The sequence below is a fragment of the Parambassis ranga genome, chromosome 2 (genome assembly GCF_900634625.1).
Source record: "Parambassis ranga chromosome 2, fParRan2.1, whole genome shotgun sequence".
Taxonomy (NCBI): Eukaryota; Metazoa; Chordata; class Actinopteri; family Ambassidae; genus Parambassis; species Parambassis ranga.
Genome location: NC_041023.1, coordinates 25,793,665 through 25,818,678, shown reverse-complemented (window position 1 = coordinate 25,818,678; position 25,014 = coordinate 25,793,665). Strand labels below are relative to the sequence as shown.

At 42.6% G+C, this 25,014-nt stretch overlaps 2 protein-coding genes across 4 annotated transcripts; both read right to left on the bottom strand.

Moving 5' to 3' along the window:
• Positions 1–1,876: 1,876 nt before the first annotated feature.
• Positions 1,877–4,293, bottom strand: phlda1 (pleckstrin homology-like domain, family A, member 1). Its single transcript, XM_028423107.1, has 2 exons — positions 3,647–4,293; positions 1,877–2,843 (listed from the first exon to the last, which is right to left on the bottom strand). The coding sequence occupies exon 1, from the start codon at positions 4,142–4,144 to the stop codon at positions 3,686–3,688; it is 459 nt and encodes a 152-aa protein (XP_028278908.1). The 5' UTR covers positions 4,145–4,293; the 3' UTR covers positions 1,877–2,843; positions 3,647–3,685.
• An 832-nt stretch (positions 4,294–5,125) lies between these two features.
• nap1l1 (nucleosome assembly protein 1-like 1) lies at positions 5,126–24,356 on the bottom strand. 3 transcript variants are annotated; one of them, XM_028423095.1, is made up of 16 exons: positions 24,229–24,356; positions 19,775–19,813; positions 18,921–19,009; positions 17,264–17,366; positions 14,733–14,874; positions 12,858–12,950; positions 12,393–12,521; positions 12,156–12,227; positions 11,924–12,063; positions 11,510–11,655; positions 11,397–11,416; positions 11,120–11,242; positions 10,840–10,872; positions 10,682–10,732; positions 9,523–9,559; positions 5,126–6,941 (listed from the first exon to the last, which is right to left on the bottom strand). In XM_028423095.1, exons 2-15 carry the CDS (start codon positions 19,789–19,791, stop codon positions 9,554–9,556), a joined length of 1,164 nt encoding a protein of 387 aa, XP_028278896.1. In that variant the 5' UTR covers positions 19,792–19,813; positions 24,229–24,356; the 3' UTR covers positions 5,126–6,941; positions 9,523–9,553. The 3 variants fall into 3 exon arrangements, with proteins under 3 accessions (XP_028278896.1, XP_028278884.1, XP_028278888.1); XM_028423083.1 differs by lacking the exon at positions 9,523–9,559 and having other exon boundaries at positions 5,650–6,941; XM_028423087.1 differs by lacking the exon at positions 9,523–9,559 and having other exon boundaries at positions 5,650–6,941; positions 12,870–12,950.
• Between the last annotated feature and the right edge of the window lie 658 nt (positions 24,357–25,014).

Here is a 25,014-nt window from a genome sequence, read left to right as displayed (position 1 = left end):
GCCCGACATCTTCCTCCAGATGAAAGGGAGCCGGTGATGGTGAGGAATGAGTTGGCGGCCGGCCTACATGCCAAGGCGTAGCTACAGAGACTTCTTAAGTAATGTTTGAAGAGCAGCTGCTGGTGCTGGTTCAAAGGGAGCATGCCGCCATGTTGGAGAGATGTCAACAACAGAAAGCACTGTAAGTTAATCATCTGCTCGTTGATCCTTTCTCTGCTCCAGAGGACAGTCTGAGTAAGTAAGTACAACAACAGCAAGTACAACAGCAAGTACAACAAAAACAACAACAACAACAACAACAACACAATAATAATTCATTTCCTAGACAGTAAATTACTCACCTCTGCTTTAAAACATACTGTCATCAAAACTAACCCATTCTCATTGTTTTTATGCCAAATTTATCCACAAATAAAAATGAACTGTGCGTGAAAATGAAATTTAACAAGTGAAAAACAAAGCAGCTCACAGTGTCGGGGGACTCCAGCTGCAGAGTTGTGAGTGAAGGTCTGCCACGTAGAGTTGTAGCATGAATATAACCATGTTTAGAGGATATTTTTATGTTGGGATGTATTACTTCATTTGCTTGCTTCACTGTGGCAACTTTGTACATTTATATAGGTTATATCAGGATAAGGTTGCATTAAAATAATTGAAAGTCTACCACTGACTTATTTCTAGGTTTGTGTGCAAGATGAGTCATCAATATTTATGTATTGGTTTAAGGAAAGTATAAACTCTAAAAGAAATACTTACAAAGCAATGATTTATTGTTTTTGGGTCATATACTGACTTTGAGTTGATGTAAGGTATTGACACATTGCACAGCATGGAACAACATGAGCATTTCTATTATGAGTTACAATGGCTGAGTCTAAAATCCTGATTCATCTGTGTCCCTGCAAAGAACCCATCATGTGTCAGAGAGGATGCTGTCGCATGTGCCGTGTTTAATTGAATAAGCTGGGCTTTAGACAGCAGAGAAGCCCAAGCCCACGTGTGCTTTTGACATTACGTGTTGGCAGTCTATCAGAGCGGCAACAACTGGCAGTGAAACCCAATTCTCTGCATGGCTTCCACATTTAGACCAGGAAACGCAGGGTGAGAGGTTCACTGCTCATAATGCATGAAAGGCTGGAGATGGACCTCGCAGCAGCTACTTACACAGGTCATTCAAATGACCCCACTGAACTGTAGAGTCATCCGCTGCACTGTGAGGAGGAAGGAGTCGAAACAGACCACACACACACACACAGTGTGCTGATTTTCTTTGTTATTTAATGGAATGTATCTTTTCGAGGTATGAAAATAGATCTCACATTGAAATAAGAAATTGGACAGTGGCTACAAAGGGCACAGCTCTAACTGTGTATGTAATGATGGCAACAGGAAGGCATGTCAGAGAAGCATCACAGCAGTCGCATGAGATAAAGGGCACAGCTATGACCCTGTGTGGGAGATGACAACAACGCCGAGGCATGTGGCGGTTTGGCTGTGATACACTGGTGAGAGCGGGAAGCAGTGGGATAGACTCTCAGCAAACAGGAAGCAGCATGAGCCACGGCCAGATAAAACGTTTCCACCACCACCACCCCCCACCCACCATCATCACAAAAACAATATGGAAAACCTGACACAAACACTGCTCTGTGCACCTCCACCTGTATCAGCACTATCCAGCCGGCTTCTCCACGCCTTTAAAATAAATGTAATAATTTACATTTACTTAAAAGTAGCCACGCCTCCCAACCAGTCTGTGACTTCGGCCATCATGCACGTACCTCTCTGGTGCGCGCAGAGCAGGAAAAGAGTGACAATCAGCCAATACTCCGCGCAGGTGCGCCTCGTAGGATTGGCTGATGTTTTTAGTGTTTTATAGCTTCCACAGATGATTAATATTCTTCATTTTAAAGCGAAACTGCCGAACTAATCGGTTGCTATCGCATTGTAAAGAGAAGTTACACTAATTTAACAAAAAGTGCATCAGAATGAAATGTCCTACCCTACCTCTAACCACCATGAGGACAGGGACTATTTAGACCAGAGTTTTTACAGGCTCACGTCCACAGGTCCACTTGCTGCATAGTCCTTTCTTTTCTCACCTTTAAGAACAGGCTACTGTGCCTCTCTTGTTTTTAGTCTTGGTCTTGTTTGGGTTTTCTATCTGATGATTCAACTGTTTTAAAAGGAGCTCAACTTCGGAAAACTGTCATCACAACAACACGGCTCTTCTCTGTAACCACTGGAAACAGACCCAGAGTTATAGCCTCGTATTTTACTCTGAGCTAAGACTTAAAAACAATGGATGGTCTTAGATTTGATGAATACTAAGAAATAAGTCTCATACAGAATGTATAGCCATAGGTGTAACACTGCACAAGAGAGAAAATGTCATGAAATGGGTCTTTGGTTCAGTTGAAAAATGGCGGATGATGATAATGAACATACTGATAATCAACAACATCCTAGGATATGTCAGCTTATTCCCAACGGACTGCAGGGGGAACCTATGAACCTCGAAGTGAGTGCTTCCTGTTCCACTCTAACAACCAGACTGAACAATCATCAACAACATAACATTTTATAGAAAATATATATACACCTATAATAATAAATAAGGGATAAACCCATGGCATGGTAGAATACAGTTGTTTTCTCACATGCTTTTTGTCCATCAGTCTTTTGTGAAATAAGTCTCTGTACTGGAAAGGGGTCGCTGGTCTGTGGAAACCACTACATGGAAGAGGGGGTTCTCCTGGAGAATGGAGCAGGGTGGGGAGGCGGTGCGAGGAGGAGATGCAGCCCGGGTTCCTACTCATCCTCCGGCTGAGCGTCCAGTTAACCTGCGGATGCAATCAATTAGACAGGCTGCAAAGGAAATCAATAGAAGAAGACCTGAGCTGGATTTAAGCATGGCTGCCAAATCACATAGTGTGACCAACTATAATCTCTAAAATGTTGTATAAATTATGACCTGCTCTTCATGGAGACTAAAACTTCTTAAACAGTAAAAACCCTCTTTGTGGGTCCCTTTAGGCTCATAAATTCAGGATCAGGATTTCTGCCATGTTTGGTGTTTTATTTCTACTACTTATCACAATGATTCACTAAGTAACCAACTAAAGGTCTAGTTTAAAAACACTAGAGCAGCACTGGCAGCCGCTGTCACTGTTACGCGCTTGACTGTGTGAGGCTCACACAACTTCAGCTGCGCAGGTAAGATCAACGTTTGGAAGTAACTGACATCATTCAACTGACCGACCTCGATCTTTGTGCGTAATTCTGTGCGTCATGCTTAACTTGGATGTGTATTTACATCATTTATGATTTGATGTATGAACTTTTAAACAACATAGACTCCGATTGTATGTCCAACACATTTTCCTGCGGAGGACGTCACCTCCATAAAAAGGGGAGGTACAGGTCAGGCAAACTTTTCTTTAAGGCAGAATAAATCCATTCTTTGTTCCATTGTATCTCTGTCTTGATCACTGAGGGAGGACCATTATGAGAACAGATGTCCTCACTCATGGTACAAACATCCAGGAAATAACAGCACTAAACGGCTTCCATCTTTTCTTAAAGGGGATCCCCAGGTTGTCCCCAGACCTGGGGATCCCTCTCTCTTTCCGTTTAGCTGTCTTACCGCTAATGGCGCACCAGTGTCCGCGGGAGTCGCCGCAGGTCACGCAACATTCGGAGAGCTGCGGACGGTCTTCTGTCCGGGCATCTGCACGACGAGCAGCTGCTGCTTCTGCCGGGTGGACTTGACGGCCAGGATCGCCTGTCGATTCTTGTACTGAACCATTTGCAAGGTGATCTCTGCGTTCCAGCCCTCGTCCTGCGGACACCTGAAGTCGATCTCCTTCCCCTCCGTCATGACCACGGTGAAGTACACGTACTTGCCCTTCCGCTCCACGCAGTCCACCGTCTTCATGTTAGCGAAGTGAAGCTCCTTCACTTTGCCCGTGTCCCCGCCGTGGTGCGGCTGGTGGTGTTGCGGGTGGTCATGCTGCTTCGGCGGCAGCAGCAGCACACCGTCCTCGGTCAGGACGCAGTGCTTCTTCTTCCAGAGCTGCAGCAGCCCGTCGCTCCGCTTCTCCAGCAGACCCTCCTTAAACACCTTCCTCCCGTTTTCCAGCATCTTCACCCTGGGACTCAGACTGCCCCCACCTTTCCCGGCTTGATGCTTGAATGGTCAGACAGACGGACGGCTGTTTTATCTCGGAGCAGGTGAAGGCATGAGATGCTGCTGTGACTGCGGTGCAAAGCAGTGCTGGCTGCCTGGTTGTTGGCCACAGTGTGTGTGTGTGTGTGTGTGTGTGTGTGTGTGTGTGTGTGTGTGTGTGTGTGAGAGAGAGAGAGAGAGAGAGAGAGAGGGGTTGGGGGCGGGAGGGTCTGAAGAAGTGCACCGCCCCCCTTGAGTAGCATCCTGCCTCCTGATGACAATTTTAAATGTTGACAGCGATTTAAAAGATTATGAATTTAGTCTTTAATCTGCAGTACACAAGCGGTTAATATGCTTTATTAATGCATTAAGACATTCAAATGAACCATTCATACACAGCATTATTGTCTAAAGGGGTCATCAGCAGTGAGTAGTGGTGGTGAGGTGGTTCATTCACACTGTGGGCTGGTTGCTACGAGCAGAAGTAGCTCATTTTTAAGGGTCAAACATTCATTGAAAGGTAAATATTCACAGATGTAATGTGTGCTGTAAGCAATGTGAAGCCTACTCAACCTAGTGGCATAGTGTCTGGTCTTCTCTGTGGTCATGTTTAATTTCCCAGTTGAAGTGCTACCCAATGTCGCCCTCTGCTGGCTCATCCAATTTATTGTACAAACAAGTCGGCAATAAAAGCTTCACATTTTAAATAATTTAACAAGTTTTTTGGATTCTGGTCGTTATAAAAACCCAACAGAGCCATTGATCTATATAAAGGCAATATTGGATTTCGATATGGACTGTTCCTTTAGTTTAGGGTATGAACAAGCACCATCCATCCAACACCTGGATATAGTGTCACAAATACAGCCATTAAAACAAAAGAAATTTTGCCAACAACCACAAATATAATGGGAGGAAAAACTGACAAAAAATAAACCAGACATCAGGCGTATTAGACATGTTTAACCAATTTATTCATCAACATACACGTACAGTTATTGAGTACATTAGTTTTGTAGCATAGCATTTTGCCTTGACAACAGCTGCTCAGAAGGACTCCACAGAAACCCTGTTAGGTCCTTTTCCCAATGAGCTTGATCTGAATACTCCCTGCAGAATAAGAAGTACCCTGGCTCTCCACAGTGGACAGCTATCTGCCCATCACAACCAACACTTGGCTGTTTTAACAACTTAAAAGAAGGCATTAAGAATGGACTGGGAGGGAGGCAGGCTACGGTTTCTTGGTCCCCCTCCTGGCTTATAGTATTGCTCTGACATGCTTTTCTGTGGCCTTCTGGGTAACAAAAAGGAACAGGTGGGTGGGGATGGTGGTGGGTCATTGGCCATCACAACGGCCTTATCACACTTCCCCTGTTTCTTTCACAGTGATAAAAATGAACAGAGACTTTGGGGACTGGGTCAGCTGACCGCACAGAACTGGCGATACCTTGAGGTAAAGGTCAGAATTTGAAGTGGGGGGGGGGGGGGGGGGGGGGGAGCTGACATGCTGAAAGACTTTTTCCTTGTCATCCGCTGTGCTACATCTGCCCAACACTTCCTACAAAGGCTCTCTGTATGGGCCTCCCCTGCCAAGTAAAGTAATGCACTTAAACTAGATAGCACAAGTCTCCACAGAGCGGCGTAACAGCACTGCCTTCAGCGCCACTTTAGACAGGGCGTCCAAGTGCTGCTAACAAGGAATACTCAGACAGCTAACCGATGACAGGACGCCACTGGTACACCACACATATTAGAACAAAGTGCTATAGAAAAGACGACAGCCACGTCACTGCGAGCATACAAGGAGCCTGAAGCACAAAGTTACTGGGGCCTACATTTCTTCCATGAATTGTCCACCCTGACAAACCGTTCTCTTCTAAGAAATTCTCTGGAATGTTCAAGAGACTACACTGGGCTGTGCTAAGCCCAGCAAGCAAAGAAGACAACGCACAATTCACATGATCAATTTTAACACTCCGCCTAGTTTAGGAATGGGAGTCTCAGAGAGACGCTCACCGATGGTGCCAGCCAGTCCGTTTACTGGAATGTATCGAGAGTGGAAAGCAGATGAGCACTAGTGGCACAGGTAGTGGCCACAAAAGTAAAAACCCACGTGCCACTTGTGGATCGAACACAGCAAGATTAGATTACCTGGAATGGACAACCGGCTGCAGGTTGCATTTCTGTCCTCTAGAGCTGGAAATGCTACAGTGCTTTTATAAATGCTAAAGGCCCCACTAAGAATAATAATAAAAAAAAACATCAGGGACAACCAGAACTGACCAACCTGAACTTTAGTCGGATGAAGAGAGGGGAGGCAGGGAGGGAGGGGGATGAATTGCCGCGATGCAATCTAAACCACAGCTGTTGTCTAAGAGCAAATACAACAAAAGACTTCACAAGAACCCAAACTAGTTTAGCAGTGAAGAAACAAGTTCATGCTTTTTGAGGAAGATATTTTCTTGTAGTCTATCTATTGTACAGAGAAGGAGGAAGAGAAGGAAAAAAACAGGTCTAGTAAAATACTATATATTGAGCCACACAGCTCCCAGTATATTACCATTGTTTTTGTAACAAAAATGTTGAAACCCTTTTTCTTCAAATTCTCTACCAAGAAAAATACAAAACATTATAAGGCGGTAACTATTCTTTTAAACTGTTTATTTTTTTTTCCTTTTTTAAATTTGAGAAGCTGTTACAGTGCAGTTGATCCTCACGGCAGCCAGGCCAGGCTTCACTGCTGCTTGCACTCAGCTGGGGGGGCTGCATCCTTCTGCAAGAAATCACAGGAAGGGTGGGGGGAATTAGGACGGAGAACAATCCGGACTGTAACACTACATTCAGATCTCCACAAAGCCAAGCCACTTCAAGACAACATTGCACAAGCATGTACAACCTTTAAATAAGTCCTTCAGACCATTTTAGCAACAGAATTCACAGATATGGTGGTGAGATTAAACACTCCGTGACAACTTTGGTTTGTTGCACCTTAACAAATGCAAAGAATACACACATCATGGTCCTTGACAGTCATGTGATGTACAAGGATTCTACATCCTACAGGTGTTTGATTTCTTAAAACACTACTAGGATGCAAATGGGAGATAAAATGATAAACATTCTGGGGTGTGAGATGAGTTTGAATGCCACAGCAGGTTAGCTTAGCATTATCCTGGATACACAAAAGACACTCAAAACCACCAGAAAACCCACAAGCATTTTCCAGTTTTAATGCCAAGCTAACCTTTGCTGTGCAGCTTTATACAGCATTCACCATGTGCCGATGGGTGAAATGACAGCTCCCCTGATAGTGAAGCCAAAACACAGGAGAAACGGTTCATTTTATCCTGGTAACTAGTGATTAGCAGACCATCTCCAGCAACACTTGACCACACTTTCCTTCTTAGTGGGTCAGATATTTCAACTCGTCCAGTAGTGAAGCAAACATCACAGTTTGAAATAGTTTGCAAAGACTTGTAATTTGCAACTAGAAAGTTTGCACTACTGACTGAAAATGGAGACAAAGTCCTGTCATCTGCCTAGCCCTGGACAGCAAGCTGAGAACACACTGAACATATGCAGGGGAAAAAAAAGAGCTAATCTAAAGTTGTTACAAATCATGACCGTCCATGTGAAGGTTAAGTGGTGTGTGCTCAGACAGAAGGTGGGACCCTGATCCCACCTTTGCTACTGCAGACTGGTTGTAACCATATTTTGGCTTCACTTGTATGCAGAGGAGAGCACAGATGACTCATCATGCATCATTTTATACAGAGCGTGGCATTTACCACACAGTGGCATCATTTTTACAAGCAAACTATCAAGAGTTCAAAACACTGCATCTAGGTTGAACCCTCTAAGTACATGGTGGTTGTCACATGAGGCATGGTTCAGCCTAAACAGTGTTTACTTAAAGTACTTCAATGGAGTTTACCAATTGCCATACACACAAATATACTAACGTATAAACCAGCAGTAAGCAACAGTAACTTGTAATGATATCTTAATTGGTTTAGTTCAATAATTAAACCTTACAATGCCTTTTTCTAACTTAAATTTGCAGAACATACACATGAGACTAGATCTATATCAGGATTAATATTTAAAGGAAAAGGCCTTAATTAGGATTCCAGTCTTCAAACAAGAAAATGGGGTCAGTTTCCCAATTACCCTTAATATCTGTGGCATTTTGGTAGTACAAATGCTGACTGCCAACGTAAAATTACAGTGTGGTAAACAACTAATGTATTTCAGTATGAAAACACTCCGATACATGCAGACATCTGCCAAAGCAGTTTATTCGGTGTTGCTGTGACAGCGTAAGAAGTAGAAACACTAATCATAACCTGAGGCCACTGAGCTCAAATCAATTAGCAGCCAAACACAAAGGAAAACACATGCTTAACTAAGGAATAAGAAGTGCATGGAAAGATAATCAAGCTTCCATCAAACTGAGTGGTGCGTCCTTGCAGCAGACATTGGACACTTAACAGAGGTGACAGCACACTGCAGCTGTTGAGGCTGCGCTCTGTGGCCTGATGCCACACTGACAATTACGTGGAAGGTCGTTTCCATCATCATGCAATGCATTTGGCCTGTATTAGACTTTTAAAGTTCACATTCTAGAAATGAAGTTCTGACTGTATTTTGCACACTTACAGGTGATAAATATTGTTTAATGCAGACAAATTGAGTCTCCATTTAAAAACACACGTTTTGTTTCTTTATGTTTAGCAATCAAGTTCATACTAAAAAAAGAAAATGGGCGGTTATTGCTGACAGTGGTGGCGGCCACGGAGATAAAACTCTGGCATTTCTTGTATTCTGGGAATGTGCCAACAGTTGACTGAGCTTTATTTATAAAAAGAAAAATCCCTTCAACGCAGCAATCCTAGCATTAAAGCAGCTCTACAAGGGAAAACTGAGCTGAAGTAAACTCATTTGAACAAGGAGATGAAGCAGAGAACAAATGGAATCAATGATGTTTGAGAAACAACTCAATTCATGGCAGACACCATTCACCCCGACAAACTCAAAACACAGTGGGAACAAAAAACAACAAAAAAAACAAGAGGGCTGGACTAGTTTCAACATACAGAAATGATAAGTGCAAATGCAGAGCTCTTTATAGGTTAAAGTACAAAACACCATCAAACCAGTGGGTTAGTAAACCAGGGAGAGTGCAGCACGGCGGCAGAGGAGGAGGTGGTGCTCATGTGTGGGGGTGGGGAAGGTGCAGAGAGATGGATGAAGAAGGATGGAAAAGAACAGAAAGAAAGCCAAACCCAAAACTGAAAAGGGCAGATGAGAGGGGTGTGATGGTAGTAAGCTGACAATTCAGGAGCTGTACCTACCAGGATAGGGTTATTTTTCTACTGTCACCACTTAAACCTAGGTGAGGAAAAATTTAAAGAGTAGCTGACAAAAGATGCCAAAGTGACTGGAGATGAAGAAACATTAATGAATAGGAAAAACAAAACAAAAAGCAGAACTAGCAGAATACAGAATGTCAAAGACGTTTTTTGCTCAGCAAAGAAGCAGCGAAGGTCATGCTTGTTTACATGGGGCAGTATCAAAAATAAGCTACTCCACCTCATAAAAAAAAGACTCGCCACTAAACTTAGGCCAAATTACAGGGCTTTTGTGTGGAGTGTAAAATGCAAGCAGGTAGGACTATTAAGAGATTTCTAGTGATCTCATTGGTGCTTGCACAGCTTCACCTCAGTGCTGTTTATTCATAGTTTTTAGGCTACATTAACTCCATCAGGAGGGCAGTGAAGGCAGAAGAATCCCTCTACAGGAGATGACCCGTTATTACTTTTGTCTTAGAGGGATTACATTATAGATCAGCAGGTCCACACTTCATTGTGAGTGTGCCTTCATCTAGACTGTTGTGTGGGTGCACCGATGTGGCTAACAGCAGACATAATATTGACTGTAGCCCTATACTAGACTTCAACATCTTCAACACATCCCTATAATGGCCAGTCTCTTGCATAATCATGTGAACTTATGTACTACAAGCAGAGATTAAATATAGAATTTCATGTGCACATCATTCCACTAGTGATCTGTGTTTGGTTATCATTTTAGTAAATAGCATGCAGCACTTATAGAGCCATTTGTGACCATATGTTAACAGTACAGCAGTGAAAAATTCTTCTTGGTCTGGAAGCCAGTTCAAGATCACCACAAAATAAAGCCAAAGCAAACCCAAAAGCTGGTGCAAAATGAGATGCATTTGACAGTATGTATTCTGTATGTTGAATCTTTCAGGGCAGCTGTTCTCCACCAGCAGCTTAGGGCCCTCAGAGGACACAGAAATGAATTTTCACTGTACTAACACTAAAACTGACTCATGAACTGTGGAAGGCTTTGAGAGATCACTGCAGCTATCTATGGCCTCCAGTAAGAGCACCCTGAGCCAACAAAGTTGAGAACTGCTGAGCAAGGTCTTTCTCAGGACACCAGAGATCTTTGAAGGTAGTGTGTGTGTTACGAGGCGTAGCTCACCTTCGGATCATAGTCGGGGTCATTCTCCTCATCAGCCTCCTCCTCACCTTCCTGGACACAGAGCACAGGCCTACTTCAGTCTGCAGTCAACACTGAAACTGTACATCTTCAAGGCTGTCACGATTTTTTGCACATTAACTGTAGCCTAAAGTTTTTACCTCATCATCTGCCTCCTCTCCCTCTTCATCGTACTGTAAGAAATAGAAAAATGATTAGTGAGGATAACATCAGAATCTCACTTGACTTTTTAGCAGATATTATATATGTGTAATTAAAATTAAATTGTCATTCAACCTGGGTTGGTTATAAGGAAAAATCTGGTGACATGTACTGCCAGTAAGGCCTTTTTCCCCCCAGATCGGGTGCCTCAACAATCAAAACTGTGGTAGTCAAAACATACATCAATGAAAAAAGTTCTGATTAGATGCAGATACTCACATCGTCATCGTCATCCTCTATGGCCTCTCCTGTGAAGTAGAGCACGGCCCGAGGTACAATGCGCTCGCGAATGAAATGGCCGATTTCAAAGTCCGCAGCCAGAACTGCCTCCGAGTCCTCATCCTGGAAAAAGATGGTATTATTTTATCCAGCGCTTTCATATCCTAGCCCTTAAATTACAAAGGTAACCAGAACTGATTCTGATTCAGCAGACCCATACCAAATTAATTAACAAATTAACAGGTAAGGAGTATGTGTTTAAGGTGTACAAACTTACCAACTCGCCATTTTCTGGAACTGTGGACAAAGAGGAAAAAAATTACCATCTTTCTGTTTCAAAAACATAAAAATAGACTTAACAATGTTTCTTCCTTGTCCTTCCATCTTTACCTTCTGGGGGGGCAAAGAAGTTAAAGAAGGAGTCGTTGGGGACCGTTTTGGTGACCGTCCTGACTGTGCCACGGCCCTTGTGCTTCTGTTTTTTCTTGATTGTTTTCAATGTGACGTTCTTGCCCTTTGTCCAGTCAATCGTGCAACTAATGTGAAACATGAAGTGCAGCAGATGTGAGGTCAGAATGCAGCCTTTTAAATGTCATGTCTAAATGACATCTTTGAAATCTAACTTATGAGGTCATTAAGGACTCGGAGACCAATAGGAAAAAACTGAAGGAAAAGGGTTTGTCAGGTCATGGTGCCTGGACTAACGCGGCTATCTTAAAAAAAAAATGAAAACCACTGTAAAGCATAATTGTCTTAAATTACATTAACACACTACAATTAGCACAGTAAGAAGGCTGCACTCACCCTGTACAGGACATGATCTCTGGTCCGTCGAAGGAGAAGGGGTCACTCTCATCGGGCTCTGACCTCATCTTGTAGGTTTTCGTCAACACTGTGTTTGTGAAGAAGTCGTTGGGCTCAAAGTGGAACTCTAATGTGAAGCTCTGGTGTACATAAGACATTACAATTAAAGACGGTTCAAAGTTAACACGATTACCTTTTTCAGCCATTTAACATGAGTGTCAGGCAGACTTACCATTGGCTGCCCTGGATCTGAGAACTTTACTTTAATATCTTGTAAATGTTTAAGGATGGGTTCATCGTGTTCCTGAAGAAGAGACAGAATTATAGCGCTTAGGATCCACTTTAAAATTGATGAAAGCCTAAAAACACTTCGGCCAGCAGGTGGAAGCAAATCCTGATTTCTCACAGCAGGAGCAGCTTCTGTCTGTGACCCATTTTCTGTCTCAAGCAACTGTCTGGATGAACGTACCTGCAGCATATCACTGAGCAGATCCACATTTTTGAAAACTGTTAGCCAAAACTCTGGGATGCCTTTGGGGTCTTCTTTCTCTTCATCCTTCTTCTCTTCCTCTAACTTGGCCTTCTCCTTCATCTCATCCTGGTAGAGAAACATTTCTCTTCAAAATAAAGCTTGCTCAAGCACCCACCCTTTACGTGTAGGCCATACAGCATATGAAAGAGAAGAACATCTCTAACAAGACAAAGAAACATGCAAAAAAAACCCACTAATTTAAGCAACTGTCCTGAAGACTTGCAATACAGACAGCTGAAACCAGTGACAGCGATGAAAAGCTTAAATCGCGTGCTATATCTGCTTCCATTTAAGAAGTGAAGGTTAGTGTGCTCTGGATGGGACTACAAGCCAAGGCAAGATATGTGAAAGAAAAGAACTTCAGACAGACAGGAAGCATGCAGGTGAATACGTCACCTGTACCTGCTTACTTACTGTCAGCTCTTCCTCCTCATCTGCCTTCCATTCACATTCCTCATCTGTGGGCTCATAAGCTGCTTTCACTATGTCGCTTCTCTGAGGAACAGAACACAGGTGGGAATAAACATGTGACACCTATTTTATGTACATATAAATAAAAACGGATCATTCTCAACAAGTATAAACTGGATATTCTTGGGAACGTGGCCATTTCTATACTCTGTTTATATATAAACATGATTTTCAACACTCCATTAGAGTCCATGAAAACATCCAAGTCAACCAAAAAAGCTCAATACGGGTAGATGAGTCAACAGGGAACGACAGGTGTTCTTTATGTTGTGACTATGCACAGCATAAAGTGTGAAAGTACTGTAGAGTGCCAAGTCATCAATGCACAAGTGCTGTTCAACCTAAAAGATCACTCACTGCATGTTTAGAAAAGGTTATATTTAGGCAAAAAACAAATTTTTCTGGGCAATTAATTGCCAAAAGAAATTATTGCGATAAGATAGTCATTTTGAGACCATGTTCAACTAATAGAATGATAACGACATATAATGCAAGTACACCCTTTCAAAGATCAATAAACTTTAATTTCTAAAGAACATTTAACACTGGAAAGGCCCCCAATCATCAACACTATTATTATTGTTACTGTTGATATTAATATTATTGTTGATAATATTATTATGAGTAGTGGTAGGCCTATTACCATGGCTTATCTGAGCATAGTCAATGGAGTTAAGTCAAACCAACTAGCAAATCATGAGCAACAGAGCCAAACACGCACTCTACCTGCTGGTGGGAGTGGGCTCACCTGTATGTGCGCACATGTGTCTGCATGTGTGTTTGTGTGCGCATCGGGCCGCTGTGCACAAACAGCTGCAGTGTTTTTTAAAAAAACGCCACGTTGTATATGTAAGCATGTTTAGTCTCATGGTGAATTGTGTCGAAGTGCTGAACCGGTGTTGTGCAGCTTTAGAGCTCTCTGGGTTGCTGTAACCAGCGTCCAAGCCCTGCAGCACCGCGACGCACCATGGTGACGCAGACTTCGAGCTGACAGTGGTCTGCTCAGAACATCGTGTAAATGTTACACAATAAGTTAAAAATAATAAATACCTGTTGATTTGACACATTTTAAGACAGAAGCCGCGGGCCATATTAAATCCGACGGCCAGACTTTGCACACCTTATACGCTACGACGCACCGAGTGACGCCTTTTGTCATTCAGTCTCTTTGGCACTGGGCATTGCCATGGTACTTGTTCCAAATACAGTGGATGTGCTAGGTGTTCCCAGGGTCATTTTATCCACAGATATCAACCGATTAACAATTGCTAGCATCTGAAGCCCATTAAAACAACTCTCTCAAAGTGGCGCTGAAAGCTCTTTTATAGTCTCTCTCTCGAACAGCTATTCTCCTTCTCATGGTCTATGATGAAGACAGACAGTTACAATTGCATAGTGCGAAACACCTAAATAATCTGTTGGAGACGGGCTCAAAGTGGATCACTGCAATTGCTGAGCTGCTTCCAATTCCTGAGGTCACTTAGGAACACAAAAGTTAGGATGAATATCTGTATGAGATAAAGAGTGGTGCTACAGCCATTTTTGCAGTTACGGTATTCATAATGGTAGGAATGATCTTTGCTAATAACATGAAGGGTGATGCTCCAGTAGAAACTGGCTGTGATACAAGCGGGCCAAGCAGAACACACACTCATCTACTGTATAAATTTAAGACATCCCTGAACACAATTATGCTTTTTTACAAGAATTACATCCATGTTTAAAGTTAACATTAATACAGAACTACGGTACATTCATTGAATAGAGTATTCACAATCGAGGCACAATGAAGAAAAGGAGACGTACTTTGTCGAAGAGGGGCTGGTAGAGGGCTGCATACTTTCTCTCCAGTTCATGTACTTCTTCGTAGAACTTGGCCTCAATGTGGGCACATTTGACCTGAAGGTTCTTTAGGGCGTTTACACGTCTTTTCACAACCTTTGGTAAACTGTGGGAAGACAGACATGAATAAATCATGTGAGGACAATCCTGAAACGAGTGGAACCCCCCTCCCCCCAAAACAAATCCTAAATTTAAAACCACAGGACAAAATGTGCTTAACAGGGAACCGATGGCACCAGAGAGGACCCTGCCTCAGAAGTTAATCTGCCGAGAGTCTCAGAGAATAGCTACACACTGCAGGGCAGCACTCTCCCAAGGGGATCTCCAGTAAGTCAGGGTGGCCTTCCAAGCACACACTTGAAACAAACTGAAACTACGCCAAGAAAAGCTTTTAATGAGATTTGCTGTATTTAACGGGTGAGTAAAGAAATCATGTCTCATCCGTATACCGATTTTGCAGAATTCATTGCCTGGTTCATGGTGTGGATGATGCAGTCGGTTCCTTAATGTTGCATCAATCAGGAGGTATTACAAATTATGCATTTTAATAAAACAAGGAACTAAACATTTAAATAAGCGGTAAACACACCGTTTACCCCAGGCCAAGGTGATGTGAACTTTTATAGGAAGAGCCCCTAATTGACCCTTTTACCTTTTGTTTCCATTGCAGTGTATCTTTGGACTCACTGATGAGGTGACATAAAACCAAATACATTTAAACTTCATTGGTGCTGTAATAAGAGGCCATCTTTTGTTGGAGCTCATAGTTAAACCAAGAGGGAAAGAGAGGTTTAACAATTCAGTTCTGAGCCCCAGTCGTTTTTCCTGGATCACTGTGAAGCACATGTTTATTCTCCCTTCAGTGCCTGCAGTAGAACAACAAACCAGCCTTATGTCTGTTATTTTAGCTAGTGCTTTCAATGTTTGAATGTCAGATTTCTTCCACTGCTAGCATTTCAAACTACCCATCTTTGTGCTGTTCTGCCTATACTGGCCATTCAAACTAAATGGACTTTAACCTGACCACACACTATCACTTAAACATCTTAATCACTACTTAAGGATCTGATCTTATAAGCACTGTCACCACGCACTGAAAGCTGTAGAGGTTGCTTTCTCTGCAGTATGGTAAATTAGAATGTCTGCACTATCCTGGCAAGGGAATGCATGTTTGGTCCCAAGTGCTGGGATGTAACTGGTGAGTTTGTTGGTGACTGCCAAACACTTGACATGTTGATCAAAGAGCTGCTTGCTGATGGTTGTGCTGAGGAGAGCAGCAGTGGGTGGCACAGCCATGCAGCCAAGACACACAGCTGCATTCACATAGCGTCTCAGAGGCTGATATCACCGACTGTACATCTGCTCTTAGGCCCATTCATTGCGTTTGTAAGAAAAACTAATAAACAATAAGAGAGGTGCTAATCCTTCGTGTATGTTCTCATTTCAACTTTGGATCACAATGGGTGTGATAAAGATTTCTGACACATGCGACCCAAATTAAATACAGCTGTCAAAAATACTTCATAATTCAAGAAGTTATCCACTCAACTAGCCTTCACAATATTAGAGCACATAACAAGCTACCTCCAGAGACCTATGGGTGCTTCTTTTACCAGGATGTCACACTACATTTTCCATTGTAAAGGCTTAGCACTGCAGTTTTGTAAAGAATAACAGATGCTCATAGGCAAATGGAAAAAAAGAACTATGCTAGATCTTTTGTTTATGCATTTCAATATTCATACACAAGCCCTTTGAAATGTTACCATTTCATTTTGTATTTGAGGTTGCAGGACAGTCTGCAAACCCCACCAGGTGTGTGCCCAATGCAGGTTGTATCTAACACATAAAATGAGACACTGGCTGGTATCTGTGGGACAATGTCCTTGAAACAGTGCATATACAGGCTTCAGGCTTCTCTCAGGTTGCCTGTGCTGACCTCAATTTTATTTTCCTCAACTAATCAAGCTCTACATGGTCATGTACCAAACAGGCTGCAGGCATGTTAATCTCTTCCACACTAACTAATGTGCCTGTGAAGCTGTGCCAACATCACCCATTTCTTCACTGCTACCAATATGGTTAATAATTGACCTAACATATTAACAATTCTACTCAGTAGATGTAGCTTTGTATGATTTTGGCCATTTAGTGTCAGGTTACATGTAGATTGTTGACTTCATTGTCACCTTTGAAATCATCTTTTGCTGCTAACAATGTGTATTAAAATGCAGGTATGCAGATGAACTACAGATAACAGCCACACATGTGATTAAAAAAGTGGTTACAAGTTGGCTTACAGCAACTGCACTTAACAGCCAGAAATTCCCTGGTTAAATTTCACAATTTTCACATTAATTCAGTCAATCTCTTCAGACTTGATTCTGCACACATTGAGTTTTATTTATAATAATGCAAAATGTTCCAAGATGCTTTACATGTCCTGAAAGAAGCACTGAACAGAGATACCAGGAACAAAACACTGCATCTCTCACCTCTCCATGTACCCTGATGGTGACCCGTTCAGACCGTCCAGCCTCTCCTGCAACGCAGCAAGGATCTGTGGATTCTGCATCATCTGTACAGTCAGCTGACGAGCTGGGCATGGAAACATAATACAGTCAAAATTATATAAAGACAATGACAATCAACAGAACTGCTCACAGGATAAAAAACAGTTTGAGATGAGAATCAACATCTGCACTTTAACACTGTTTATACCAGTTCTAGTCATCAGGATTCTTCCTGCAATCTGCACACAACAAACAACACAACACAGCAAAAAGATATCAGTCAGCAAAAAGGGGGCTCTCCCTTTGTGAATCCTGACAGATGATAAAATCCAAGTGTCCGACACATTGCTTGCACCAATCAAAGCTCAGTCAGATCACTGCTGGCAGGTGAGAAGATTAAAGAGATTGGAAGTCACCTTTCCTCTGTTGACACATACTGGGCATTTTACTTGTAGGCTAAAATAGGTCAGCGGTGCAAGATTCTGGACAGTCAAATAAATTCAGCTGAATTTACACAGCACAAGCTGTTGGCCAGGTGCTTTGATACAGAGTGCTTCTTCAGTGGATAAATCAATGAAACTACAAAAAAAAAGATAAAAATGTCTACAATACATTCATTCAGGTTTAAAGAAACCTGACTTAAGGCTGTTACATACTCCACGAGAACAGGGCTCAGGGCAAGAACATGCCATCACGTTGTGCTCCGAGTGCTTGTTCTGTAGCTCTCACAGCTTGCATCAAGGCAGGCACGTTTCTCATAAAGTATGAAAAGTCCGGTCCAAAAAGATTTTTATTCTTGTTCTTGCCACCTCGCGGACGACAGATTTCTCTGTTCTCGTGGAGTATGTATGGAGCATGTATGGAGCTTTAACCTACAATTCATCTTCCGTGAACCCCCGTAGAATTGAAAGGTGGTTATAAAATTTGGCTTTAGTTTTGGCACTTATGAGAGATTTTAATGAAATATCACATTAGGCATGCTCATGAAGTACTTAAGTGCATAACAAGGCTTTGAGAGAAAGTGAGGACAGAGTGTTTTCTTAAAAAACAATATTGTCCATCAATACTGGCTGTAGGTACAGCATGTAATTGTACCCTTATTCTCTTTAACAGTGGAACAGCACTTTAATGTGTGATATTTCAGGTTTCTTAACAGTTTACGCTGCTGAGCTGTAACTGTGTATTACTCATGCATTTATAATCCCCCCTCAGCTTCCAGGCATAATGTACAACTTTCCTGAGTGTGTGGTCGCTGTGACAGATCAGTTGTAGGCAGCCAAGAATGAGCCTTCCTTCAAGTCTGGTTTTTAAAAGACTGCTCAAACTTGCTATAAAAAGACAAGGCCAAACAGCCATCTATATCTGTCCGCAATGAGCCGAGAGTAGGCCAATATGAGGAACCGTCTGACTCATTAATCGAGCATCAAAGGAAGCATAAACAGCAACGAGATCCCAAAATAAAACGGATTAGTCCCTCCCAGCTCTTAACTATAATTTAGAATCATGTCTCAGTTTAAACGCAAGGCAGAGACACAGTTCATATCATTTCTCTATTCTCCATTGCACAAATTCATATTAACACATAAGTTTGCATTTTAAGACAGGTTTTCAAGAACTTCTGTGGGTATTTCTAGCTGACCTTTGCTGTTTTCATCTTCCCCCGTCTCCTCCTCTTCCACTTCCTCCACGTCCTCCATATCTGCCGGGTCCATCTCAGCCTGGTCTTTGCTGCTCATGAACACAAGAGAGGGTGGATGGAAGAAGGAAGGTCAGTCAAAATGGACATAAAGCAGATAAATTGGCACACAGGATCATCACTGGCTACCAAACAAAGCAGGCATGTTTAGGCTGAGGCTACCTCCAACCTTTGCCACCATACCAGCTGCTTCAGTGGCCACCTATCTACTGGACTATGAAAAAAAGATTGGTGGAAGCGAGGGTTGCTAGTGTTGCCTTGCATGATAATATTCTATTTACATAATTAAATGTTGTATTAGTCTTAAAACTCCTGCAGTAATCAACACTGGAGTTTCTCTTTTTTAACCTTTGATGCCGTTCCAAGCAATGAAACAATACCCTACTTCAAGACTCAGCACTAGAGAGCTCAATACTGAACATGACACAGCTTCACCAGCACTACCTCTCATCCTCCTGTCAGTCTGCAGCACAAGGTGAACATCAATGGTTAACGGTGGAGGAGAGGGAGCACTATCCCTGTGTTGTGTGAAGGCCAATGGAGCGTCACTCCTTATGGACCAACATTATGGTCCATCACTCAAGTATTGTGAGGAGTCAATGCAACCCCAGCACTGACATGGCATCCCAAAGAGCACTAGCATTAGTGAGAAATGGTTTCTACTCAGGCTGGTGTGGGGAGAGTGTGCTCTACTACTAATCACACCCAAATCAGAGGTGTCACTCCATGTTAAAGCAAAGTGCCTGATCCAAGGTAATGGATACGGACATGTCACTGGTTGCATAGGGTATACTTACTTGTCAATGTCTGCCATCTTTGCTGAGTCTCAAGTGATGCTAGAAATAAAAAAGACAGCACTTTTAGTTTAGAAACACCAGAGGACACAAGAATTTTGACATGTGACTCACTGGCTGTATTTTGTATTCTTAAACCACATCTGTGTCATTACAAACCAACTTTTCAAAAAAAAATTCTTAATTTATATGACCTCACACTGCATGTTATCAAGCATTGTATTCAAGGACATAAACATCAGCTGAGTAGACAGCATCCAATTCCTATTAAGCCTCCAGCTGCATAATACTGTGCAATAAGATAGTGATGCTACTCCCTTCTGTGTCAAGAAACTCCCATGTTAGTAGAATGAACACATACTTCACATTAATCTCATTACTCTGATTTAGTATAAATCTACTCATCCTGGCCATTTTGATGAAACAAAATACAAATATGCATCACACATAATCCGACTCCTGAAACATACTACTGTGTGTGCACATTATGGGGAAAACACATACATAAAAGACACTATGCAGCACTCAAACCCTGACAGCATCCAGGCTTTTTATTCTGTGTGCGCAACATTTAGATTGTTCAGACGAACACAGGTTAAAATGTATGTGCAGTCTGACTAAAGTGAGATGTGAACTTACCATCCACAGCATGCAAGCCACAATTCTTTAAACTGTCAGCAACATATCAATTCCCAACTAAGTAGAAGTAAGGGATTAAAAAGTGATTAAGATGAGAGCTGTGATGACTTAATTTTCACAAGTTTGATATCACTAAATGGAGCCTTTTTAATAGTCCTGTTCAGACCACATGTTTTTTTTAAAAGGTCCCCTTGTTGACAGGATCAACCCAGGCTGTGAGTCAGCTGCCCCTAACCCCCATCTCAGAGCCTTCTTCCCTTTAGACAGATTGATTACTGTTCTTTTCAGAGGGGCAGTTACGGGAGACCTGCATTGACAACCGGCATCCACAAGACAGGGAGGCAACTGATCATGACCTGAAAGTGACAATGGTGTCAAAACTCACAATTGCTAAGGTGGCTGTAACTTAAGCCTAAAACCTTGTGATGAATCATATGCCCAAATGCAACAAAGAAGTATGTGCAGTAGGGTTGGGTGGTATGCAAATTTGGACACCGTCAAACGGCCTCCACATTTTACCCTGGTGTACAGGAATACCATGTCGTGCACCGTGCACCCCCCTGGCAGCACACCGCGGTATTAAACTGGTATGAGCCCGTCCCGATGCGCTTTTGTAATTTTACCATGTTAAGAGCGCAGCATTGTGCAGTATTTATGTTAGAAGTTACGCATGGCAAAAAAAAAAAAACTAAAAACCTGCCGGTCCCGCTCAGACAGCGGCACCAAACTGTTGGCTCGTGCCTACACCATTCAGAAACTAAATACCATCTCAGCTATGGCTTGTCCTCTAAAGCGCAGCAGTGTTCTTCCAAGGGTCACAGGTGCAACTATAGCACTCTCTCTCTCTCTCTCCTCCAAAAGTAAAATATATTATACTACTGAAGTGAAACTGAAGATTCAACCACACAAGGCATCAAATAAAATATGTTTAATATTTGATCCTTATCTTCTATATAAGTACATTGCATTTTTTTATTGACAGTATTAAAAATGATACCATCACTACCTGTGTGCCCCGCCGGTATACCTTAATACCACCCAATCCTAATGTGCAGGTCATCTGAGGTAGACACAACAGACACAAAAGTAGCGAAGATATTGCACACTGGACTCAAAGGCTGCCTCCTTTACTGGTGAGGCTTAAAACAAGCCCCTAGATGAGATGCGACAAGTAATAGCCAGACTTCATATGGATTGTGTTAACCAATAGGTTTCATCCTCCCCACCTAACTGTCCCTCCATACAACAATACAGTGACCAAAGTCAATCAACCACAAAGAAGAACCAGCAGCAGTCTGCAATGAACAAGCATCTGTTTTAGTCACAGTTTATGTCTGAGCAGGCGATTACAAAATTCACTGTAAGAACGTTGCCATGATCTTACATCTGAAACTGTTCAGTTCACATTTTGTGTCGTTTTGACAGAGATCACCTCAAAAAGTATTACCCACAAGTCCATCTGTTTTGGGACAACTCCAAAATTGTACATTATCAGTAGGTATGAGAGGGTCTGACAATCTCTCTAGGCCACCCTGTCAAAGTTTAAATGGAACAACTGAACAGTCATGGTCAGATTAGAAGAAAAAGAGACATTTGGTTTTGACTTGGCATCTCCTGATATCGTAACATACAGAATTAAAGGAAAACAGTAAATATGCATTTATGTACGATGTTGTTATTTACACCAGGCCCAGTTCATAATCTCCGATTAATGCTGGGTAAGCTGGTGAAAAAGTCCAGAAAACGTCCACAAATGTGCATACTGTTAAAAAAAAAGGAAATCTGACTGACATCCAATAAAAGTGAACGTGCCTAATCAAAGTCTCAAAGTCTGCCACCTCCTTGCTGCTATTCTAGCCCTTAATTGCATTCACTTGTCATCCCACAGACAAATACGTTCCTTATTACATGGTAATGACAAAACAGCCACAGGGCTCTAAATCTTAAGGCCCAGAACTTACAGCCTCTGGTCTCACACAGGACTGGAGGTTATACAATGACCAACAGCAGGCCTTCAGGTTGCTCGGGCAAATCATAAGGAGGACATCCTCTCTGCACAATACATCAACATACAGCTTACACATAAGGACCATTCAACTACACATCTGATGAAACAGTTCTCTGAGCTACAAGCAAAGCCATGTGACAGATGAAATTGTTTCTTTCTTCATAAGGTGATAACTAATGAAAAGAGAAGCCTCCGTGTTGACTGATTTGGGCTTTAATCATGTCCTATTTCTCAACTGAGAGCTACAGTCTGCCACGTTATACTTTAAAGCCATCACTTTTTAGTTAGGAAAGAAGAAACGCATAATAAAAGCACATCTGCCCCATATTTCAGCACAATATCCACGGTAAGTAGACACCCTCCATCTCTGCCATCTTATATTTTTTATTATACCAAATTATTGATGACACAGTATTATATAAAGCTTTTAGCAGCACACATTTTTCAAATACTGCCATTTCGCAAATTGAAAAGACAGTGTGTTTCACATTAGGGTTAATAATCAGAGAAAAATATACACTGGTAGGCAAAGTAATGTGGATGTACTGTGAAATCAGGCTCTGACATTTGTTACGAGTGTAATCTAAAGCCTTTGATGAGCTATGACAGAATTAATAATCACAGCTCGAGTTTCTAATATACCTGAAGGTGTTTAACCCCCTCCAGTACGTCTACATGTGATCAGTCGAACTGATGACCATAAGGTGAATAGAATTAACAAGTCAGGTTTAATTTTAACTATAAGCACAAAACTATAAAAGTATCAATCAGTATTCTGTAATAAAAGCCATACTGACTTACCACAGTCTAAATGATCTCGGATACGTATGTAAACATTAATAGAGCACATATACCACTAGTCCAGCAGACTGTTGGAACACACACCTTTCCCTCAGTGGAGGAAGCCTTTCCCCCTAATCCTGCCCTGCGACCACGTGTTGCACGCTGAAGTCTAACCATCAGTGTCTAACAAAAAGCCCTGGGTGGGTGGCTGTCTGCTCGCTCTAAAGCCACATTTGCAGTCAACAAGCCGTCCAACCTGTTGAAACGTCTTTCCCCCATAAGTCAAACCACGAATGTCCACTCATTTCCTCCACAAACACGCATACTCATGGCCACTAAACGGGGAAACTTTAGCCGGCCTGCCCTCTCGTCACTGCACCGCCTCGGTGTGTCTGGCTAGTTAAGCTAGCTTATGTGTTGCTAGCTTGATGCGCACTGCTTGGGCTGAGCAAGTGGGAGGAACTGCTTCGACAGACACTGTGCCTCAACTAGAAAATATGGGCCGGTTAGGAAGTGGTGCCGATGCTCCAGCACCACGTTTTAACCAGCTTTTTTCCACACAATACCACCGGCGGTCTGCTTAAACCCACCGCCGTGTGCCGTGTGCTCAAAGTCCACAGTCTCATCCCCAGTTCCCCACCCTGGGTATTATCCTCCAAAAAATAAGGTCAACTCCAAAAATTCAAGATACAAGACACGTGTCAACAAATGTCGAAAACCACCGACAACCACACGGTTCCTCCAGCGTTTTGACATTTTCACAAATAATTGTCAGAACATGCAAGTGTTATTAGGCAAAAGCGACAGTCGCTGTTTTATTATTTTTTTAAATCGCGTGTAACACACATCATGGTGGAGCCAGTCTCAATGGCTGCTGCCGCTGTCTGACTTGACTAGCATTAGCAGAGCAGAGCCGTCTTCCTCTGCTGCTGTTTGTCAGAGCAGCAGCACTCAAATTTTAACTTCAGATACGACGTACAAGTTTGGGGCGTTGTTGGCGAAACCATTTCCGAGTCCTGTCCCTTACCTTCTCTATGTGGCCGGAGGCTGGACTGGTGTAACGGCGCTGCGCAGTGAAGCGGTCTCGGGGAAGAAAGAGACTCCGCTCCGATGGCGGTAAAAGGGAGAGAGATCCCGCCGCCTGCGCTCATATACATCCGACGTCATCACGTAAACCGGTAGTCACCGGGGCAACGCTGCTTATGGGAGGGGCGGCGGAGAGGGTGCCCCTGGGGGAGATGCTGGCACATCATCACCGCCACCTTCATCCGTTTCTAATCACTTCATTGCTCCTCTTCATCACATTATTTATATCAGCATCCTCTTCCTCGTGCTTCCTCTCTCCATCTTCTTTACATTACACTCACAGCAGCTCCATTATCATTCAAGCAGGTAATGATGAGGAAGTCATCTTCATCATCACTGCCTGGAGCAGTGCTCACCATCATCTTTACTGTGATGCTCGTCTCACCATTATCCTCCTACTAACTTAGTGCTGTCCTCATCACATTCCATAATTCATCATAATTATCCCTTCATCACCATTAACAGCGTTCTTCATCATCATCATCGTCATCATCAAACAATGTTTACTTTAAACTTCCTCTTAAGGAATTTAAGACAAATCATGTGTCATGTCCACTCATTCATGGCAGTTGGAATCATGGCCTGAATCCTCATTGCTGTGTCCCACGTTCAGACACAGCAATGAGGATTCAGGTTCAGTTCCTGGGTTCCCTCTACCAGGGCACCCCAAGACTCCCATACTAGGCCAGTTAAGCCATTTGATTTAAGATGCTTCCAAACACACACA